The 15,338-nt window shown below is 41.7% G+C and overlaps 1 protein-coding gene across 1 annotated transcript in view; it reads right to left on the minus strand.

The window, feature by feature from the left end:
- DNAH8 (dynein axonemal heavy chain 8) overlaps positions 1 to 15,338 on the minus strand; it is a 325,865-nt gene that overhangs the window by 17,313 nt on the left and 293,214 nt on the right. Inside the window, exon 89 of the mRNA XM_019949887.3 lies at positions 1,651 to 1,807. Within this exon, the coding sequence (XP_019805446.1) occupies positions 1,651 to 1,807 (157 nt within the window). The remainder of the gene's footprint in view (positions 1 to 1,650; positions 1,808 to 15,338) is intronic.

Here is a 15,338-nt window from a genome sequence, read left to right on the forward strand (position 1 = left end):
TCATACAGAGTAAATTTTATCTCGCTTTCACATGCCGGTTTTTAAAATCTGTGAAGACAGGTATTATGCCTCATCTGTCTTCTGAAGATCATTTACAATGAACCACAGAAAGTATGTGCTTATAATACCTATCCATGTAAAAAATATTTTCTCCCCTGACTATAAACATCTCTATGTGAAGTCATTGATTTCCGTATCTTAGCCAAATCCTTGGTACCCATCTACACAACGGAAGCAAAAATTGTTTTAAGAAGCAAGAAAACATTTTTTATTGTTGGGGGCACTCACTGCAGGCAGAAGGGCTGTAGCCCAGGTAGCCTTGGGGCTCCCAACTGATAAGTGCATTTCTCCCAGACTTGGGGATGCAGGACAGGGTAGACACAGGACCATCGTCATACCTGCATTAGGACATCAGCCTCTCACTTTTTGGCTGAAAAGCTAAACTTGCCTCAGCCCAGCCTAAGGCTCAGGTGAAGCTCTAACCCTCAGCAGTGAGGGGTGGAAGCTGAGAACAGGAGAGAGGAAGCCCTGGATGGCCAGAGGGCACGACCCTGTTTTTCTTGCGGGAAGAAGGATGGTGTATTACAGAACTTTCAGACCGTCCAGAAATTTTACCACAATTAAAGATTTATTTAGATGAGTTCTCAAAGTGCGGTCTGGGACCCCTGAAGGCCCCCAAGTTCCTTTTAGGCAGGTCCACAAAGTTGAATTTTTTTCATAGTAATACTACGACATTATTTGACTTTTTACTCTCCTTCTCTGGGGAGTGTACAGTGGAGTTTACCAGAGGCTACATGACCTGTAATACCACAACAGACTGGATGGAGAAGCAGATATGAGGATCCAGCTGTCTTCTATTAAACCAGACATTAAAGAGATTTGCAAAAATGTAAAACAATCCCACTTTTCTCTTTGAATGTTTTTGTTTTGGAAAATATATTTATTTTTAAAATATAAATGTTATGCTAACATGTGATGGGTTTATTAATGTTATTTCACAATAAATTAATAAATATTTTTGAAAATTTTTAGTTTACATTTCTAATATGTTAAATATCAGTAGTTATAATCCATATAAACAAGAGCTACTCGGGGTCCTCAATCATTTTGTAAAGGGGTCTTGAGATTAAAAAAAAATTTTTGAGAAAAACTGATGTTGATTAACAAGCAAACATCTGGGAGATTCAAGAAGTAGAAACTTATTGCCATCCAAACTGGGTAGTGAATTCATTTAAATGGCTTGCTTTCCTATTACCTGGCTGAGTGGATTGAGAGAATGAAAAGTATGTAGGGCAAGAGACAGAAAAAAGGGCTAAATTTAAATAATGGACAAAGCAGACTTGGGTAAGAGAGGTGGGGAGAGATTCCCAGTCCAGAGGATTAAGATATCTAGAGACCCAAAGACAAAGGAACCCAAAGATGGGGAAAGGGTACAGAAAAGGCAATTGAGAGAGAAAGTGGAGTAGAAAAGTGCAGATTGTAATTTTGCAAGATGCTTGAGCAAGGGTAAGAGAGAGAAGACCAAAAGGTAAAAAAGAAGAATTGAGCAGAGGGAGGAAGGGACTGACTGAAACATACTGTCCCAGGACTGTGCTCAGCCTTGTGGAACCCAAAGACAGCCCTGTGCATCAGGCGGAAAGGGTATCTCACCTCATGTGGAATGTAATCAGGAGGCAGCTTGCTCAGCATATCTTCGGATAACCTATAAACAATGGCTTCCCGGGTCTCTCCCATGCCACCTCCACTCTCTTTGGGTTGAATGTTGGTAATTGTTTCAAGAACAGCAGAAGCAGTGTTACTCTGATACCTGACAAAAAGAACTGAACTGTTCAGAATGTGGCATGGAAACATATCTTCAGAGATAATTATCAATGTGAAAATTAAATTATGAATAACTTAAATCAAATTCAGCCAAAAAAGGGGGAAAAAGGAAAACTTTACCATCAACATACAGGAATGAAAAAACTAGAGGTCCATTCTACTTCCTCCTATTAGGACATCAAGAACATCTCAGAAATGAAAGCTCTCCATCTTCAGGGAAAGATTCCATGAAAGTCCTTAATAATCCAAAGCAGTGCTAGCCAATCTTGCTGTAGCTAACCTCACGCTGGACAAGAAGCCCACCTCCTTTTATTCTCCCCTACTTATGGACTGGCGCTAAGAATCTGCCATTATAGACAATTTGTTAGCTTGAAGAGCACTGCTCATATTTCTTCACTGAGTTATAAATTATTAAAATTTCTTTGGTCTTTTCTGTTTTGTTTCTTACTTTCCCACTTGTTTTATGATTTCCAAAGTGTTCTATTGGCACCACTTATCTAAATGCAGCTACCCATCTTTAAAATTCACATATTCAATAAAGATTTACAATGCACCAGGCACTGAGCTAGGTGTTAGGATATGGTAGTGAATAGCTCCCTGACTTTGTCCCTTTCTTTAGTGGAGGAGGGGGACATTAGTCAATACCACTGTAATAAGTGCTATGGAAAAGAAGAACAGGATGCTTTAAGATAGTATAGTCTCTCTTTCTCTCTCTCTCATTCTCACTCTCTAGCTCTTTTTTGTTTTGTTTTGTTTTGCGGTACGCGGGCCTCTCACTGCTGCGGCCTCTCCCGTTGCGGAGCACAGGCTCCGGATGCGCAGGCTCAGCGGCCATGGCTCACGGGCGCAGCCGCTCCGTGGCATGTGGGATCTTCCTGGACCGGGGCACGAACTCGTGTCCCCTACATCGGCAGGCGGACTCTCAACCACTGCGCCACCAGGGAAGCCCTCTAGCTCTTGTTTTGAATTGACCAGGTGCTCTGAGGAGCACGAACTTAGTTTTGGTCCCAAAGTTGCTCGGTCGACCCGCAGTCTGAACACACAGATATGGGGTGTGTGTGTGTGCATGTGGTGGTTTACTCTAGAAGATCAGGGAGGTTCTCTCTTAAAATGTCACATGTAAGCTGAGACCTGAAGAATAAGCAGGTCATCCAGGCAAAACAGAGTGGAAGTGGGAGGCAAGAGAGGACATTCAGATAAGAGGTAAGGCTTGGAGGCGAGAAGGACTTCACTGCATTTGAGTAACAGAGACAAGGCCAGCGATGCTGGAGCCAGAGAGTTAGAAGCAGAGATGAGGATGGAGATAAGGTCAGGGCCAGACCATGCAGGGTCATGTGGGCTGCTTTAGGCAACCATAGAAGACTTCCCAAGCAGGGGTGCAGCATGACCAGATTTAAATTTTTCTGTCTTTCTTGAACTCCTAATTTACCATCTATAAACACTTCACAGTTAAACTGTTTTGAGTTACTGTTTTGTTTTGTTTGTAAATTTTGTCTCCTGTTCAGATGTAAACCACATTTACATCTCCTTTCGTAGATGTTAGAGGCAAATTTAAAAGGAATCCAACAAATGCTTGAGATTAGTGATTTGTTTTTCTGTTTTATTTCCTTGGACATAAAATAAACCTTGGTAATATGGCTATATGTATAAAAATTTTAATGTGCTTGCCTTTTAATCTAGCAATTCTACACCTAAGAATTCATTCTAAAGAGAGAATCAGACATTTTAATTTCTGACAGTACAGTGCAATTGTTACCCTGAACAACTCTCCTGAAAATAGCTAAAAATGCTGGATAAGATAGGAAAAACATTACTGAACTGGCAAGAAACTAAGAAATCCAGAGGGTCGAACAAAATATAGAATGAAAACTGGAATCCAGAAACATAAGCCAGATTTTACCAAGGGGGCATCAACTAAGCCCTGGTGTTCTTGCGCGTCTGTTGGGATGGTACAATGAGAGAATAGGTAACCCATATGCCCCAGGAAGAAAGTCTAATAGGAAACTCCTACATAAATCTGGGACTTCATAGGGCTAATCACTTAGTATCAAAGTCAACTAGAAATAACCCACCTGTCAGAAGGGGATGGTAGGTCAATTGTTCTACCTAGCTTGGTGGGAAAAAAAAAAAAACAAAAAACTTTCCTAAGAATTCTTAATTTGTGACATTAATTAGCATTCATTCATTTACTTGTGTGATTTGAAAAACCTCAAGCTAAAGATTTATTTTCAGGTGGTCCCATGAAGACACAGGTGGCATCTGGCGGATGTGAACATAAATCTTTCCTGGAACAATATGCCTTCGACCCAAGTCTCAAAGAATCCAACAGTTAATTTCCAATAAACATGAGCTCACAGTCAGGAGTTAAAAAACTCATAGAGAAACAGGCACTGTGAGCAAGAGCCAACTAAACAAAAGGAAGCAGAACCAGACCTGCAAAGATCTCCGATAGTGAATTTTCAGGTGCACATTATGTTTTTACTATATTGAAGAATAAAAAGGTGATTGAAAATATAAGTATGAAACGGAAACTATAAACATGAATAGCATATTTGAAAAAGAGCCAGATAGAACTCATGAAAATTAAAAAAATTAAAACCTGCATTAGTTTTTTTTTATTGATGCTGTAACAAATTACCACAAAATAAGTGGCTTAAAACAACATAAATGTGGGACTTCCCTGGTGGCGCAGCAGTTAAGAATCTGCCTGCCAGTGCAGGGGACACGGGTTTGATCCCTGATCCGGGAAGGATCCCACAAGCCGTGGAGCAACTAAGCCCCTGCGCCACAACTACTGAAGCCCGTGCGCTCTAGAGCCCGTGTGCTGCAACTATGGAAGTCTGTGCGCCTAGACCCAGTGCTCCGTACAACAGAAGCCACCACAATGAGAAGCCCGCAAACTGGAACAAAGAGTAGCCCCCGCTCGGCGCAACTAGAGAAAGCCTGCGCGCAGCAACGAAGACACAAGGCAGCCAAAAAAACAAAAAACAAACAAACAAAAAACACACATAAAGGTATTATTTCACAGTTCTGCAGTTAATAAGTCTGATATCGGTCCTACTGGGCTAAAATTAAGGTGAGCAGGCTGGGTTCCTTTCTGTAGGCTGCTGGGAAAGACCCATTTCCTTGCTCATTTGAGTTGTTGACAGAATTCACTTTCTTGCAGTTGTAGGACCATGGTCCCCAATTCCTTGCTGGCTGTCAGGTAAGGACCCTTCCTAGATTCTAGGGTCCATCTGCATTCCTTGGTTCATGGTCCCCTTCCTATATTTTAAAAGCTATCAGTGGCAGGTCAAGCCCCTCTCTTTCCTCCTTGTACCATTTCATCTCTCTGATCCACTCTTCTGCCTCCTTCTTCCACTAAGAGCTCATGTGATTAAATTGGGCCCACTTGGATAATCTAGGATAACATCCCCATCTCAAGGTCCTTAACCTTAATAATAACTATAAAGTCCTATCTGTCACATAAGGTAACATATTTGCAGGTTCTGAGGTTAGGATGTGGACATATTTGGGGGAGGTGTCTACCTAATAACACTTAGTGATAGCTTAAACAGCAGATTAGATATAGTCAAGGAAATAATTAGAAAACTGGAAAATAGATCTGAAGACCTCATCTAGAATGCTGCAGAAGGGAAAATAAATGGGAAATATAAAGAAGAGGTTAAGAGGCATGTAGGCTAAAGTGGTAAGCTCTAACATACATCTCAAAAAAGTTTCAGAAAGATAGAAAAGGGAGAATAAAAAAGAGATAATAACTGATGAAATAATGGCTGAGAAGTGATGAAAGATTTGAATCCTCAAGTTCAGGAAACTCAATGCATCCTAAACAGGAAAAACAAACAAATAAGTAAATAGAAATCCATATGTAGACATATCACCATGATAATGTTTAACATCAAAAACAAAGACATGGGCTTCCCTGGTGGTGCAGTGGTTGAGAGTCCGCCTGCTGATGCAGGGGACACGGGTTCGTGCCCCAGTCCGGGAAGATCCCACATGCCGCAGAGCAGCTGGGCCCGTGAGCCATGGCCGCTGGGCCTGCGTGTCCAGAGCCTGTGCTCCGCAACGGGAGAGGCCACAACAGTGAAAGGCCCGCATACCGCAAAATAAATAAATAAAGGCTATTTAAAAACAAAAAAACAAAGACATGGGGCTTCCCTGGTGGCGCAGTGGTTGAGAGTCTGCCTGCCGATGCAGGGGACACGGGATCAGGCCCTGGTCTGGGAGGATCCTGCGTGCTGCGGAGTGGCTGGGCCTGTGAGCCATGGCCGCTGGGCCTGCGCGTCCGGAGCCTGTGCTCTGCAACAGGAGAGGTCACAACGGTGAGAGGTCTGCGTACCACAAAAAAAAAAAAAAAGGTCCCCTTCTGCCTTTTCTTATAGCATATGGAATGAGAGTATTACACCTCTCTCTCTTTTTTTTTTTTTACATCTTTATTGGAGTATAATTGCTTTACAATGGTGTGTTAGTTTCTGTTTTATAACAAAGTGAATCAGTTATACATATACATATGTTCCCATATCTCTTCCCTCTTGCATCTCCCTCCCTCCCACCCTCCCTATCCCACCCCTCTAGGTGGTCACAAACCAACTAGCTGATCTCCCTGTGCTATGCGGCTGCTTCCCACTAGCTTCCTATTTTACGTTTGGTAGTGTATATATGTCCATGCCACTCTCTCACTTTGTCACAGCTTACCCTTCCCCCTCCCCACATCCTCAAGTCCATTCTCTAGTAGGTCTGTGTCTTTATTCCTGTCTTACCCCTAGGTTCTTCATGACATTTCTTTTTTTCCTTAAATTCCATACATATGTGTTAGCATACGGTGTTTGTCTTTCTCTTTATGACTTACTTCACTCTGTATGACAGACTCCAGGTCCATCCACCTCATTACAAATAGCTCAATTTTGTTTCTTTTCACGGCCGAGTAATATTCCATTGTATATATGTGCCACATCTTCTTTATCCATTCATCCGATGATGGACACTTAGGTTGCTTCCATGTCCTGGCTATTGTAAATAGAGCTGCAATAAACATTTTGGTACATGACTCTTTTTGAATTATGGTTTTCTCAGGGTATATGCCCAGCAGTGGGGTTGCTGGGTCATATGGTAGTTCTATTTGTAGTTTTTTAAGGAACCTCCATACTGTTCTCCATAGTGGCTGTAGCAATTCACATTCCCACCAGAAGTGTAAGAGTGTTCCCTTTTCTCCACACCCTCTCCAGCATTTATTGTTGCTAGATTTTTTGATCAGGCCATTCTGACTGGTGTGAGATGATATCTCATTGTAGTTCTGATTTGCATTTCTCTAATGATTAATGATGTTGTGCATTCTTTCATGTGTTTGTTGACAGTCTGTATAACTTCTTTGGAGAAATGTCTCTTTAGGTCTTCTGCCCATTTTTGGATTGGGTTGTTTGTTTTTTTGTTATTGAGCTGCATGAGCTGCTTGTAAATTTTGGAGATTAATCCTTTGTCAGTTGCTTCATTTGAAAATATTTTCTCCCATTTTGAGGGTTGTCTTTTCGTCTTGTTTATGGTTTCCTTTGCTGTGCAAAAGCTTTGAAGTTTCATTAGGTCCCATTTGTTTATTTTTGTTTTTATTTCCATTTCTCTAGGAGGTGGGTCAAAAAGGATCTTGCTGTGATTTTTGTCATAGAGTGTTCTGCCTATGTTTTCCTCTAAGAGTTTGATAGTTTCTGGCCTTACATTTAGGTCTTTAGTCCATTTTGAGCTTATTTTTGTGTATGGTGTTAGGGAATGATCTAATCTCATACTTTTACATGTACCTGTCCAGTTTTCCCAGCACTATTATTGAAGAGGCTGTCCTTTCTCCACTGTACATTCTTGTCTTCTTTATCAAAGATAAGGTGACCATATGTGTGTGGGTTTATCTCTGTGCTTTCTATGCTGTTCCATTGATCTGTATTTCTGCTTTTGTGCCAGTACCATACTGTCTTGATTACTGTACCTTTGTAGTATAGTCTGAAGTCAGGGAGCCAGAATCCTCCAGCTCCATTATTCGTTCTCAAGATTGCTTTGGCTATTCGGGGTCTTTTGTGTTTCCATACAAATTGTGAAATTTTTTGTTCTAGTTCTGTGAAAAATGCCAGTGGTAGTTTGATAGGGATTACACTGAATCTGTAGATTGCTTTGGGTAGTAGAGTCATTTTCACAATGTTGATTCTTCCATTCCAAGAACATGGTATATCTCTCCATCTATTTGTATTACCTTTAATTTCTTTCATCAGTGTCTTATAATTTTCTGGATACAGGTCTTTTGTCTCCTTAGGTAGGTTTATTCCTAGATATTTTATTCTTTTTGTTGCAGTGGTAAATGGGAGTGTTTTCTTGATTTCACTTTCACATTTTTCATCATTAGTGTATAGGAATGCCAGAGATTTCTGTGCATTAATTTTGTATCCTGCTACTTTATCAAATTCATTGATTAGCTCTAGTAGTTTTCTGGTAGCATCTTTAGGATTCTCTATGTATAGTATCATGTCATCTGCAAACAGTGACAGCTGAAAGTGGGGTGTTAAAGTCCCCTACTATGAATGTGTTACTGTCGATTTCCCCTTTTATGGCTGTTAGTATTTGCCTTATGTATTGAGGTGCTCCTATGTTGGGTTCATAAATATTTACAATTGTTATATATTCTTCTTGGATCAATTCCTTGATCATTATGTAGTGCCCTTCTTTGTCTCTTCTAATAGTCTTTATTTAAAAGTCTATTTTGTCTGATATGAGAATTGCTACTCCAGCTTTCTTTTGGTTTCCATTTGCATGGAATATCTTTTTCCATCCCCTCATTTTCAGTCTGTATGTGTCTCTAGGTCTGAAGTGTGTCTCTTGTAGACAGCATATATATGGGTCTTGTTTTTGTATCCATTCAGCTAGTCTGTGTCTTTTGGTGGGAGCATTTAATCCATTTACATTTAAGGTAATTATCGATATGTATGTTCCTATTACCATTTTCTTAATTGTTTTGGGTTTGTTATTATAGATCTTTTCCTTCTCTTGTGTTTCTTGCCTAGAGAAGATCCTTTAGCATTTGTTGTAAAGCTGGTTTGGTGGTGCTGAACTCTCTCAGCTTTTGCTTGTCTGTAAAGGTTTTAATTTCTCCATCAAATCTGAATGAGATCCTTGCTGGGTAGAGTAATCTTGGTTGTAGGTTTTTCCCTTTCATCATTTAAAATATGTCCTGCCACTCCCTTCTGGCTTGCAGAGTTTCTGCTGAAAGATCAGCTGTTAACCTTATGGGGATTCCCTTGTATGTTATTTGTTGTTTTTCCCTTGCTGCTTTTAATATTTTTTCTTTTTATTTAATTTTTGATAGTTTGATTAATATGTGTCTTGGTGTGTTTCTCCTTGGATTTATCCTGTATGGGACGCTGTGCTTCCTGGACTTGATTGACTATTTCCTTTCCCATATAAGGGAAGTTTTCCACTATAATCTCTTCAAATATTTTCTCAGTCCCTTTCTTTTTCTCTTCTTCTTCTGGGACCCCTATAATTCGAATGTTGGTGTGTTTAATGTTGTCCCAGAGGTCTCTGAGACTGTCCTCAATTCCTTTCATTCTTTTTTCTTTATTCTGCTCTGCGGTAATTATTTCCACTGTTTTACCTTCCAGGTTGCTTATCCTTTCTTCTTCCTCAGTTATTCTGCTATTGATTTCTTCTAGAGAATTTTTAATTTCATTTATTCTGTTTTTCATCATTGTTTGTTATCTCTATAGTTCTTCTAGGTCCTTGTTAATCATTTCTTGTATTTCCTCCATTCTATTTCCAAGATTTTGGATCATCTTTAGTATCATTACTCTGAATTCTTTTTCAGGTAGACTACCTATTTCCTCTTCATTTGTTTGGTCTGGTGGGTTTTTATCTTGCTCCTTCATCTGCTGTGTATTTCTCTGTCTTCTCATTTTGCTTAACTTACTTTGTTTGGGGTCTCCTTTTCCCAGGCTGCAGGTTCGTAGTTCCTGTTGTTTTTGGTGTCTGCCCCCAGTGGGTAAGGTTGGTTCAATGGGTTGTGTGGGTTTCCTGGTGGAGGGGACTGGTGCCTGTGTTCTAGTGGATGATGCTGGATCTTTCTTTCTGGTGGGCAGGACTGTATCTGGCGGTGTGTTTTGTGATGTCTGTGAACTTATTATGATTTTAGGCAGCCTCTCTGTTAATGGGTGGGGGTGTGTTCCTGTTTTGCTAGTTGTTTGACATGGGGTGTCCAGGACTGGAGCTTGCTGGTTATTGAGTGGAGATGGGTCTTAGCATTGAGATGGGTATCTCTAGGAGAGCTCTTGCTGACTGATATTATGAGGGGTTGGGAGGCCTCTGGTGGACCACCAATGTCCGGAACTCGGCTCTCCCACCTCAGAGGCTCAGGCCTGACACCTGGCCAGAGCACCAAGACCCTGTCAGCCACACAGCTTGGCCTTCTAAAAATGCATCAAACATCCACTGCATAGAAGTATGATTTTCTCCTGTTGTAATTCACTCAGGAAAGTTTCTAGAGATCCAGTGGTGTGGGCATGTCAAGCTCTCCCTTTTACAGCCATGAATAAGTTGCTGTATCTGGTCCTCCCTTTCCAGTCCTTGCAGACTGGCTCTATTAGGTCACTCTTCTGACGCTCAGCAAGGCTGCTTACCGCTGCAGTCAGCAGCTCATTTCCCACCTTCTCCTCTGCAGTCAGGATGCCTGGCACCTCACAGGGCAAAGCCTGCGGCCGTCCTTGTTTGCTGCATCATGGAACTGAAACACTAGCTCTTCTCCGTTCTCAAGCTGGCTGAGTTCCCAACCTGAGATGCTTCTGTCTTCAGCATTTTTATCAACTGATTGGCAGGTCGAATCATTTTTACTGATTGACTGGCATCAGGATTCAAACCTGCATGTCCAGACAACCGCATCCTCTCCAAAAGTCATAGCTAAGGTAACTGCAACTGCCACCAGGCTTTACATGCTGGATTTTGGGTCGGATACGGTGATTATGAGGGTCCTGTGTCAGAGCAGTAAATGTTTGTAACCCAACCAGAGTTGGGGTATTAACTCCACATGACCTTTAAACATATGAATTACACAATAAGGGCAATAAGATAAAAGGTGATTTTTAACAAATGAAAATGGATTTTGTGTAATTTTACATATAATTTTAATTTTTAAATTAATTTGTGGTGAGTAGCCTCTATTCAGATGTTGTGGTTTTAGAGTATCCCAAAAGACATTTATTTTAAAAGTTGAAAGATGAAGATGTCAAGCACATACACAGTTGAACACATGAATAGAAAGCAAAACATTCTGGTAAAATGGCACCAAAGGCACTTGAACCCATTCCTAAATTTTGAAGTATGGTGTTATCCCAGTTTTAAAAAGTCATACGAAGTACAAGAAAAATGCAACTAACTCTAAGCAGGGAAAATCCTATGAAAATAGCTGATGGGACAACAAAATGAAGTTATCAAAGGTGAAGGATCCACATGCTGTTATATGCATTTTTCAGAAATCTAATTTCTATGTGATTCATAATATTCCATGATCTCATTGTAGCTTTAGATACAGTGAAGATAGAATATATGGGTGAATTGCTGTATTAGACAAGATGTAGGTGTCACTGTCATTGACATCTCACTAAGTATCATGAAATACAACATTAAATCTCTGACTTTATCATGAACTCCAAGTACCCACATTTCCATTGACTCCTAGGGCTCTCTGTTTCCTAAGTCAAACAAACCCCAAGCCTAACTCATTGTTTTAATTCTCTCTTTCCCTTCATCTGAACTGTTTCTTGCCCCGTCTCCTTTAACAATGTCTTCGCCGAACTGCCCAGCTGCCCAGCTGCCCAGCTTACGAATTCAGCGATAGCTTCCTCCTGATGTCATATTCCCAGCGCTTCTTGGTTTCCAAGTCCTACTTCCAAATCATTTCTAGCATCCATCTAGAAAATTTCAGCATCTTCATCCCACTGCCTTCAGAACTGCCCCAAACTCTTTCCCATGACACCCAAAATCTTCAAAAGCCAATCCCTGCATTTGCATCAGCCTCGAGGTCAGGTGACACCTCTCTTCAAGCCCCTCCCCTCACCATGCTCTAGGCACATTGGACTCGGTTCTCCACACACATCATACACTTTTATATCCTCATACCCTTCCTTGGATTGTCCCTTTGTGTAGGTGCCCTAATCTATGTCTTTTTTTCTCACTGAGCTTAATTGTTTTATTTATTTATTTTTAATTGTACATATTGCAGGTGTACAACTTGATGATTTGATATATGTACACATCCTTCCTGCTCATTATCTTCCTCTGTCCTTGCACTCTGTCCTTCTTGCTGCTGTTCCCCCCACCCCCATATTGCAGTCACTTCCTCCCCACCCCTTCTCTACTCTGAGAACTCCAGCACATCCTTTAAGGTACGACTGTCTCACTAGCTTACTTTGATCCCTAAGCTGGAATTTATTACTCCTTTGCCTTTGCTCTCACAGCAGAGTGTATAATCCCTCCTGATTTTAGAGTTTACCATATCGAATTGCACAACTATCTGTCACTCATCTATCTTCCCTAATAGACAATGAGCTCCAAGGGTAAGGACTGCCTCTTACTGATATTTGTATCCCCAAGCTGGCTAGAGAGTATGTTCTCAATAAATATTTGTTTATTGAATTGAGGCCAGCTGGCTTGGATTTTTTTTTTTTTTTTTTTTTTGGTGGTACGTGGGCCTCTCACTGTTGTGGTGTCCCCCGTTGCGGAGCACAGGCTCCAGAGGCTCCGGACGCGCAGGCTCAGCGGCCATGGCTCACAGGCCCAGCCACTCCGCGGCACGTGGGATCCTCCCGGACCGGGGCACGAACCCGTGTCCCCTGCATCGGCAGGCGGACTCTCAACCACTGCGCCACCAGGGAAGCCCGGCTTGGATTTTATTAAACCTCAAATATAAAGGAGAGCAATTCTCCAATATTTAAAGGGCATGAAAATTTAATTATTTGTTCCTTCTTATGGTAAAAGTATAGTATGTTATCATTACTATCCATTTCCTGGCACCTTTCCATATACAAAGGGAAATATATATGTATACTCCTCAAAACACAGGCGAATCAGATAGATACAATTTAAATATGACTATATTTAAACACAGATCTTTAAAGTTTAAAGAGAAGAAAAAGGCAGTAAATTCCCATTCATACTAAGGAAATCCTAGCTCATTCTTTATACCTGTTCTAGCTACAAATAAAAAAGGGGAAAGACCCCATATCTGGGATTCTCAGGAGCTCTCTCGGCTCACCTCCATCTTGAATCCTTTCTGGAAACACGCTCTGCACCAGTGACTGGGTGCCAACAGCGCACACCAGCATGGAAACGACATGCTTGTTCTTGGCTGGCACTGATCACATTCACCAGCGCCTCAGGGAGGGGTTGATGGATATGCTGCTGCTAGATTTCACCTAAGAAATCATTTTCATGAGGGTGATTTTATTTTTTATGAGGTGATCTGAAAACAGTCCTCAAGCTATGGATGGGGGCACGAAGCCCTGAAAAGCTGACCCATTTTGCATAAGAACTGGACAAGCTCTCCAGATCGTTGTTCCACCACATATTTTATTAGGCACAGAATGCCAGGGCTGTACAGCTTACCTTTCTTTTTTCCACAAGGTGGTTTTCTGTTTGCAAAGATAGGAAAGGCAGAAGCCTAGTTAGCTAGCTATAATGGAGAATTGTGAGTATCTCTATGTGCCTCAAAGTCCAAGGGCTTTCAAGAAAACAGTCCCCATAGACACTCTGAGATGAGGAACAGGAACTATAATACTCCATGAGCTTTGGTCCCGAGATACTTCTAGCAGAAAATCTCTCTTTGGGGTAAATATGGGAAGTGGCTCATATTGGAACTGCAGCTTTGTGGTTTGGGGGAGATGTCTAAGTCATCTCTGTTGGGTGGGATAGTTGAGGTCAAGAACAATAAAATGGGGCTTCCCTGGTGGCGCAGTGGTTGAGAGTCCGCCTGCCGATGCAGGGGACACGGGTTCGTGCCCCGGTCCGGGAAGATCCCACATGCCGCGGAGCAACTAGGCCCGTGAGCCATGGCTGCTGAGCCCGCACGTCCGAAGCCTGTGCTCCACAACGGGAGAGGCCACAACAGTGAGAGGCCCGCGTACTGCAAAAAAAAAAAGAAGAAGAATAAAATGCAAACTAACTAAAAAACAGAACGGTGTATAAAATAAACAATTAACCGTCTAATGAGCTATTAGTGCACTATCACATCCAAAGCAGCCTAGATTTATATACCTCTTCACACATGAAATATCAATGAGCATAATTTTCTTAATAAAAATCTGGAGCTCAAAAGTCAGCTAATACTCAAAGGAATACAATTAAATTCATCCTGCATAGAAATGAATATGAAAGTTTAATAAGACACTTGCTAAATTTCAGAAGGTAGAAAAATATGCATAACTGCTAATGACTAAAAGTGAAAATAAGTAACTGTTTTCGACATTGAGGTAGTTGAATGTGCAGAGTCCTTGGTACCTTACAAATCTAGATAATAAAATGTGAATAAACTATGCATTTTTATGGTCCCTGTCAGCAAGGTATCTAAGCTCTTGGGAGAGATTCTACTTATTTTAAAGCATTTATTCAGATGGATTCCACCCCCTCTACTTCAGGGATTCCGCATTCTTAAGCAAGGATGGAGGAGAAGGACGTGTGGTCCCCTTCCCCAGATTTCCCTCTTCTCTCAAATTTATGGATGCTAACTTCAGAGTGCAGATTCTGACCAGCAGAAACAGAGGGTTCTCTACCACAGCCCAATTATAGCTGGTGGGCCTGACTGGAAGCAAGAGTGTTGTTGAATGGGGTGGACAGTCAGGAAAATTAATAAGGATTCTTCTAGCTGAGGACATTCACACAGATATAGCCAGTGAATCTTAGAGAGGTCACCCCCCTCTCTGGCTTCAACTGTTATCTCTGCACAAATGCGCTCAAACCTCTCACCTGGGCTCCAGTCCACGTGATACACTCTATCCCCACTCAGATACATCCCACTCTTTCTTTCCCAACTCAACAACCCAAACGGGACTCTGTAATTCCCCCTCAAATGCACTCCTGTTCCCAACTCCTCCACCATCCCAGCTTCCAGACCAGAAATAACAAGGAATCCTTTAGTTCTTTCATTTCACATAGAAGTTGGAGAGTCACTTCTCCTTGGAGTGGGAAGGGTGTAGCTGGGAGGAGAGCAGGGTTAGGTTTTAGCTGGGAAGCTTCGTCCGTTATTGCTTACTGCCTCCTGGTGGCTGGTGGGAGAACAGCGAGGCGCTGGAGCACAGCCCTCCGAGTAGGCGGGCTCAACTGCCAGGAAGAGGGAGGCTAGGGTTACAGTCACCACGTACTTGAGAGACCAGAGGAAAGAAGAATCAAACCTAGGACAAAACTCACTCAGAGGCCAAGAAAATGACCAAACATGGAGCTTCTGAACAAAGGCTACTACCTGAGCAGGAACCAGAAACAGGGCAAGGTCCCTGGAAAGA

This window comes from Tursiops truncatus, chromosome 10, assembly GCF_011762595.2.
Source record: "Tursiops truncatus isolate mTurTru1 chromosome 10, mTurTru1.mat.Y, whole genome shotgun sequence".
Classification (NCBI taxonomy): Eukaryota; Metazoa; Chordata; class Mammalia; order Artiodactyla; family Delphinidae; genus Tursiops; species Tursiops truncatus.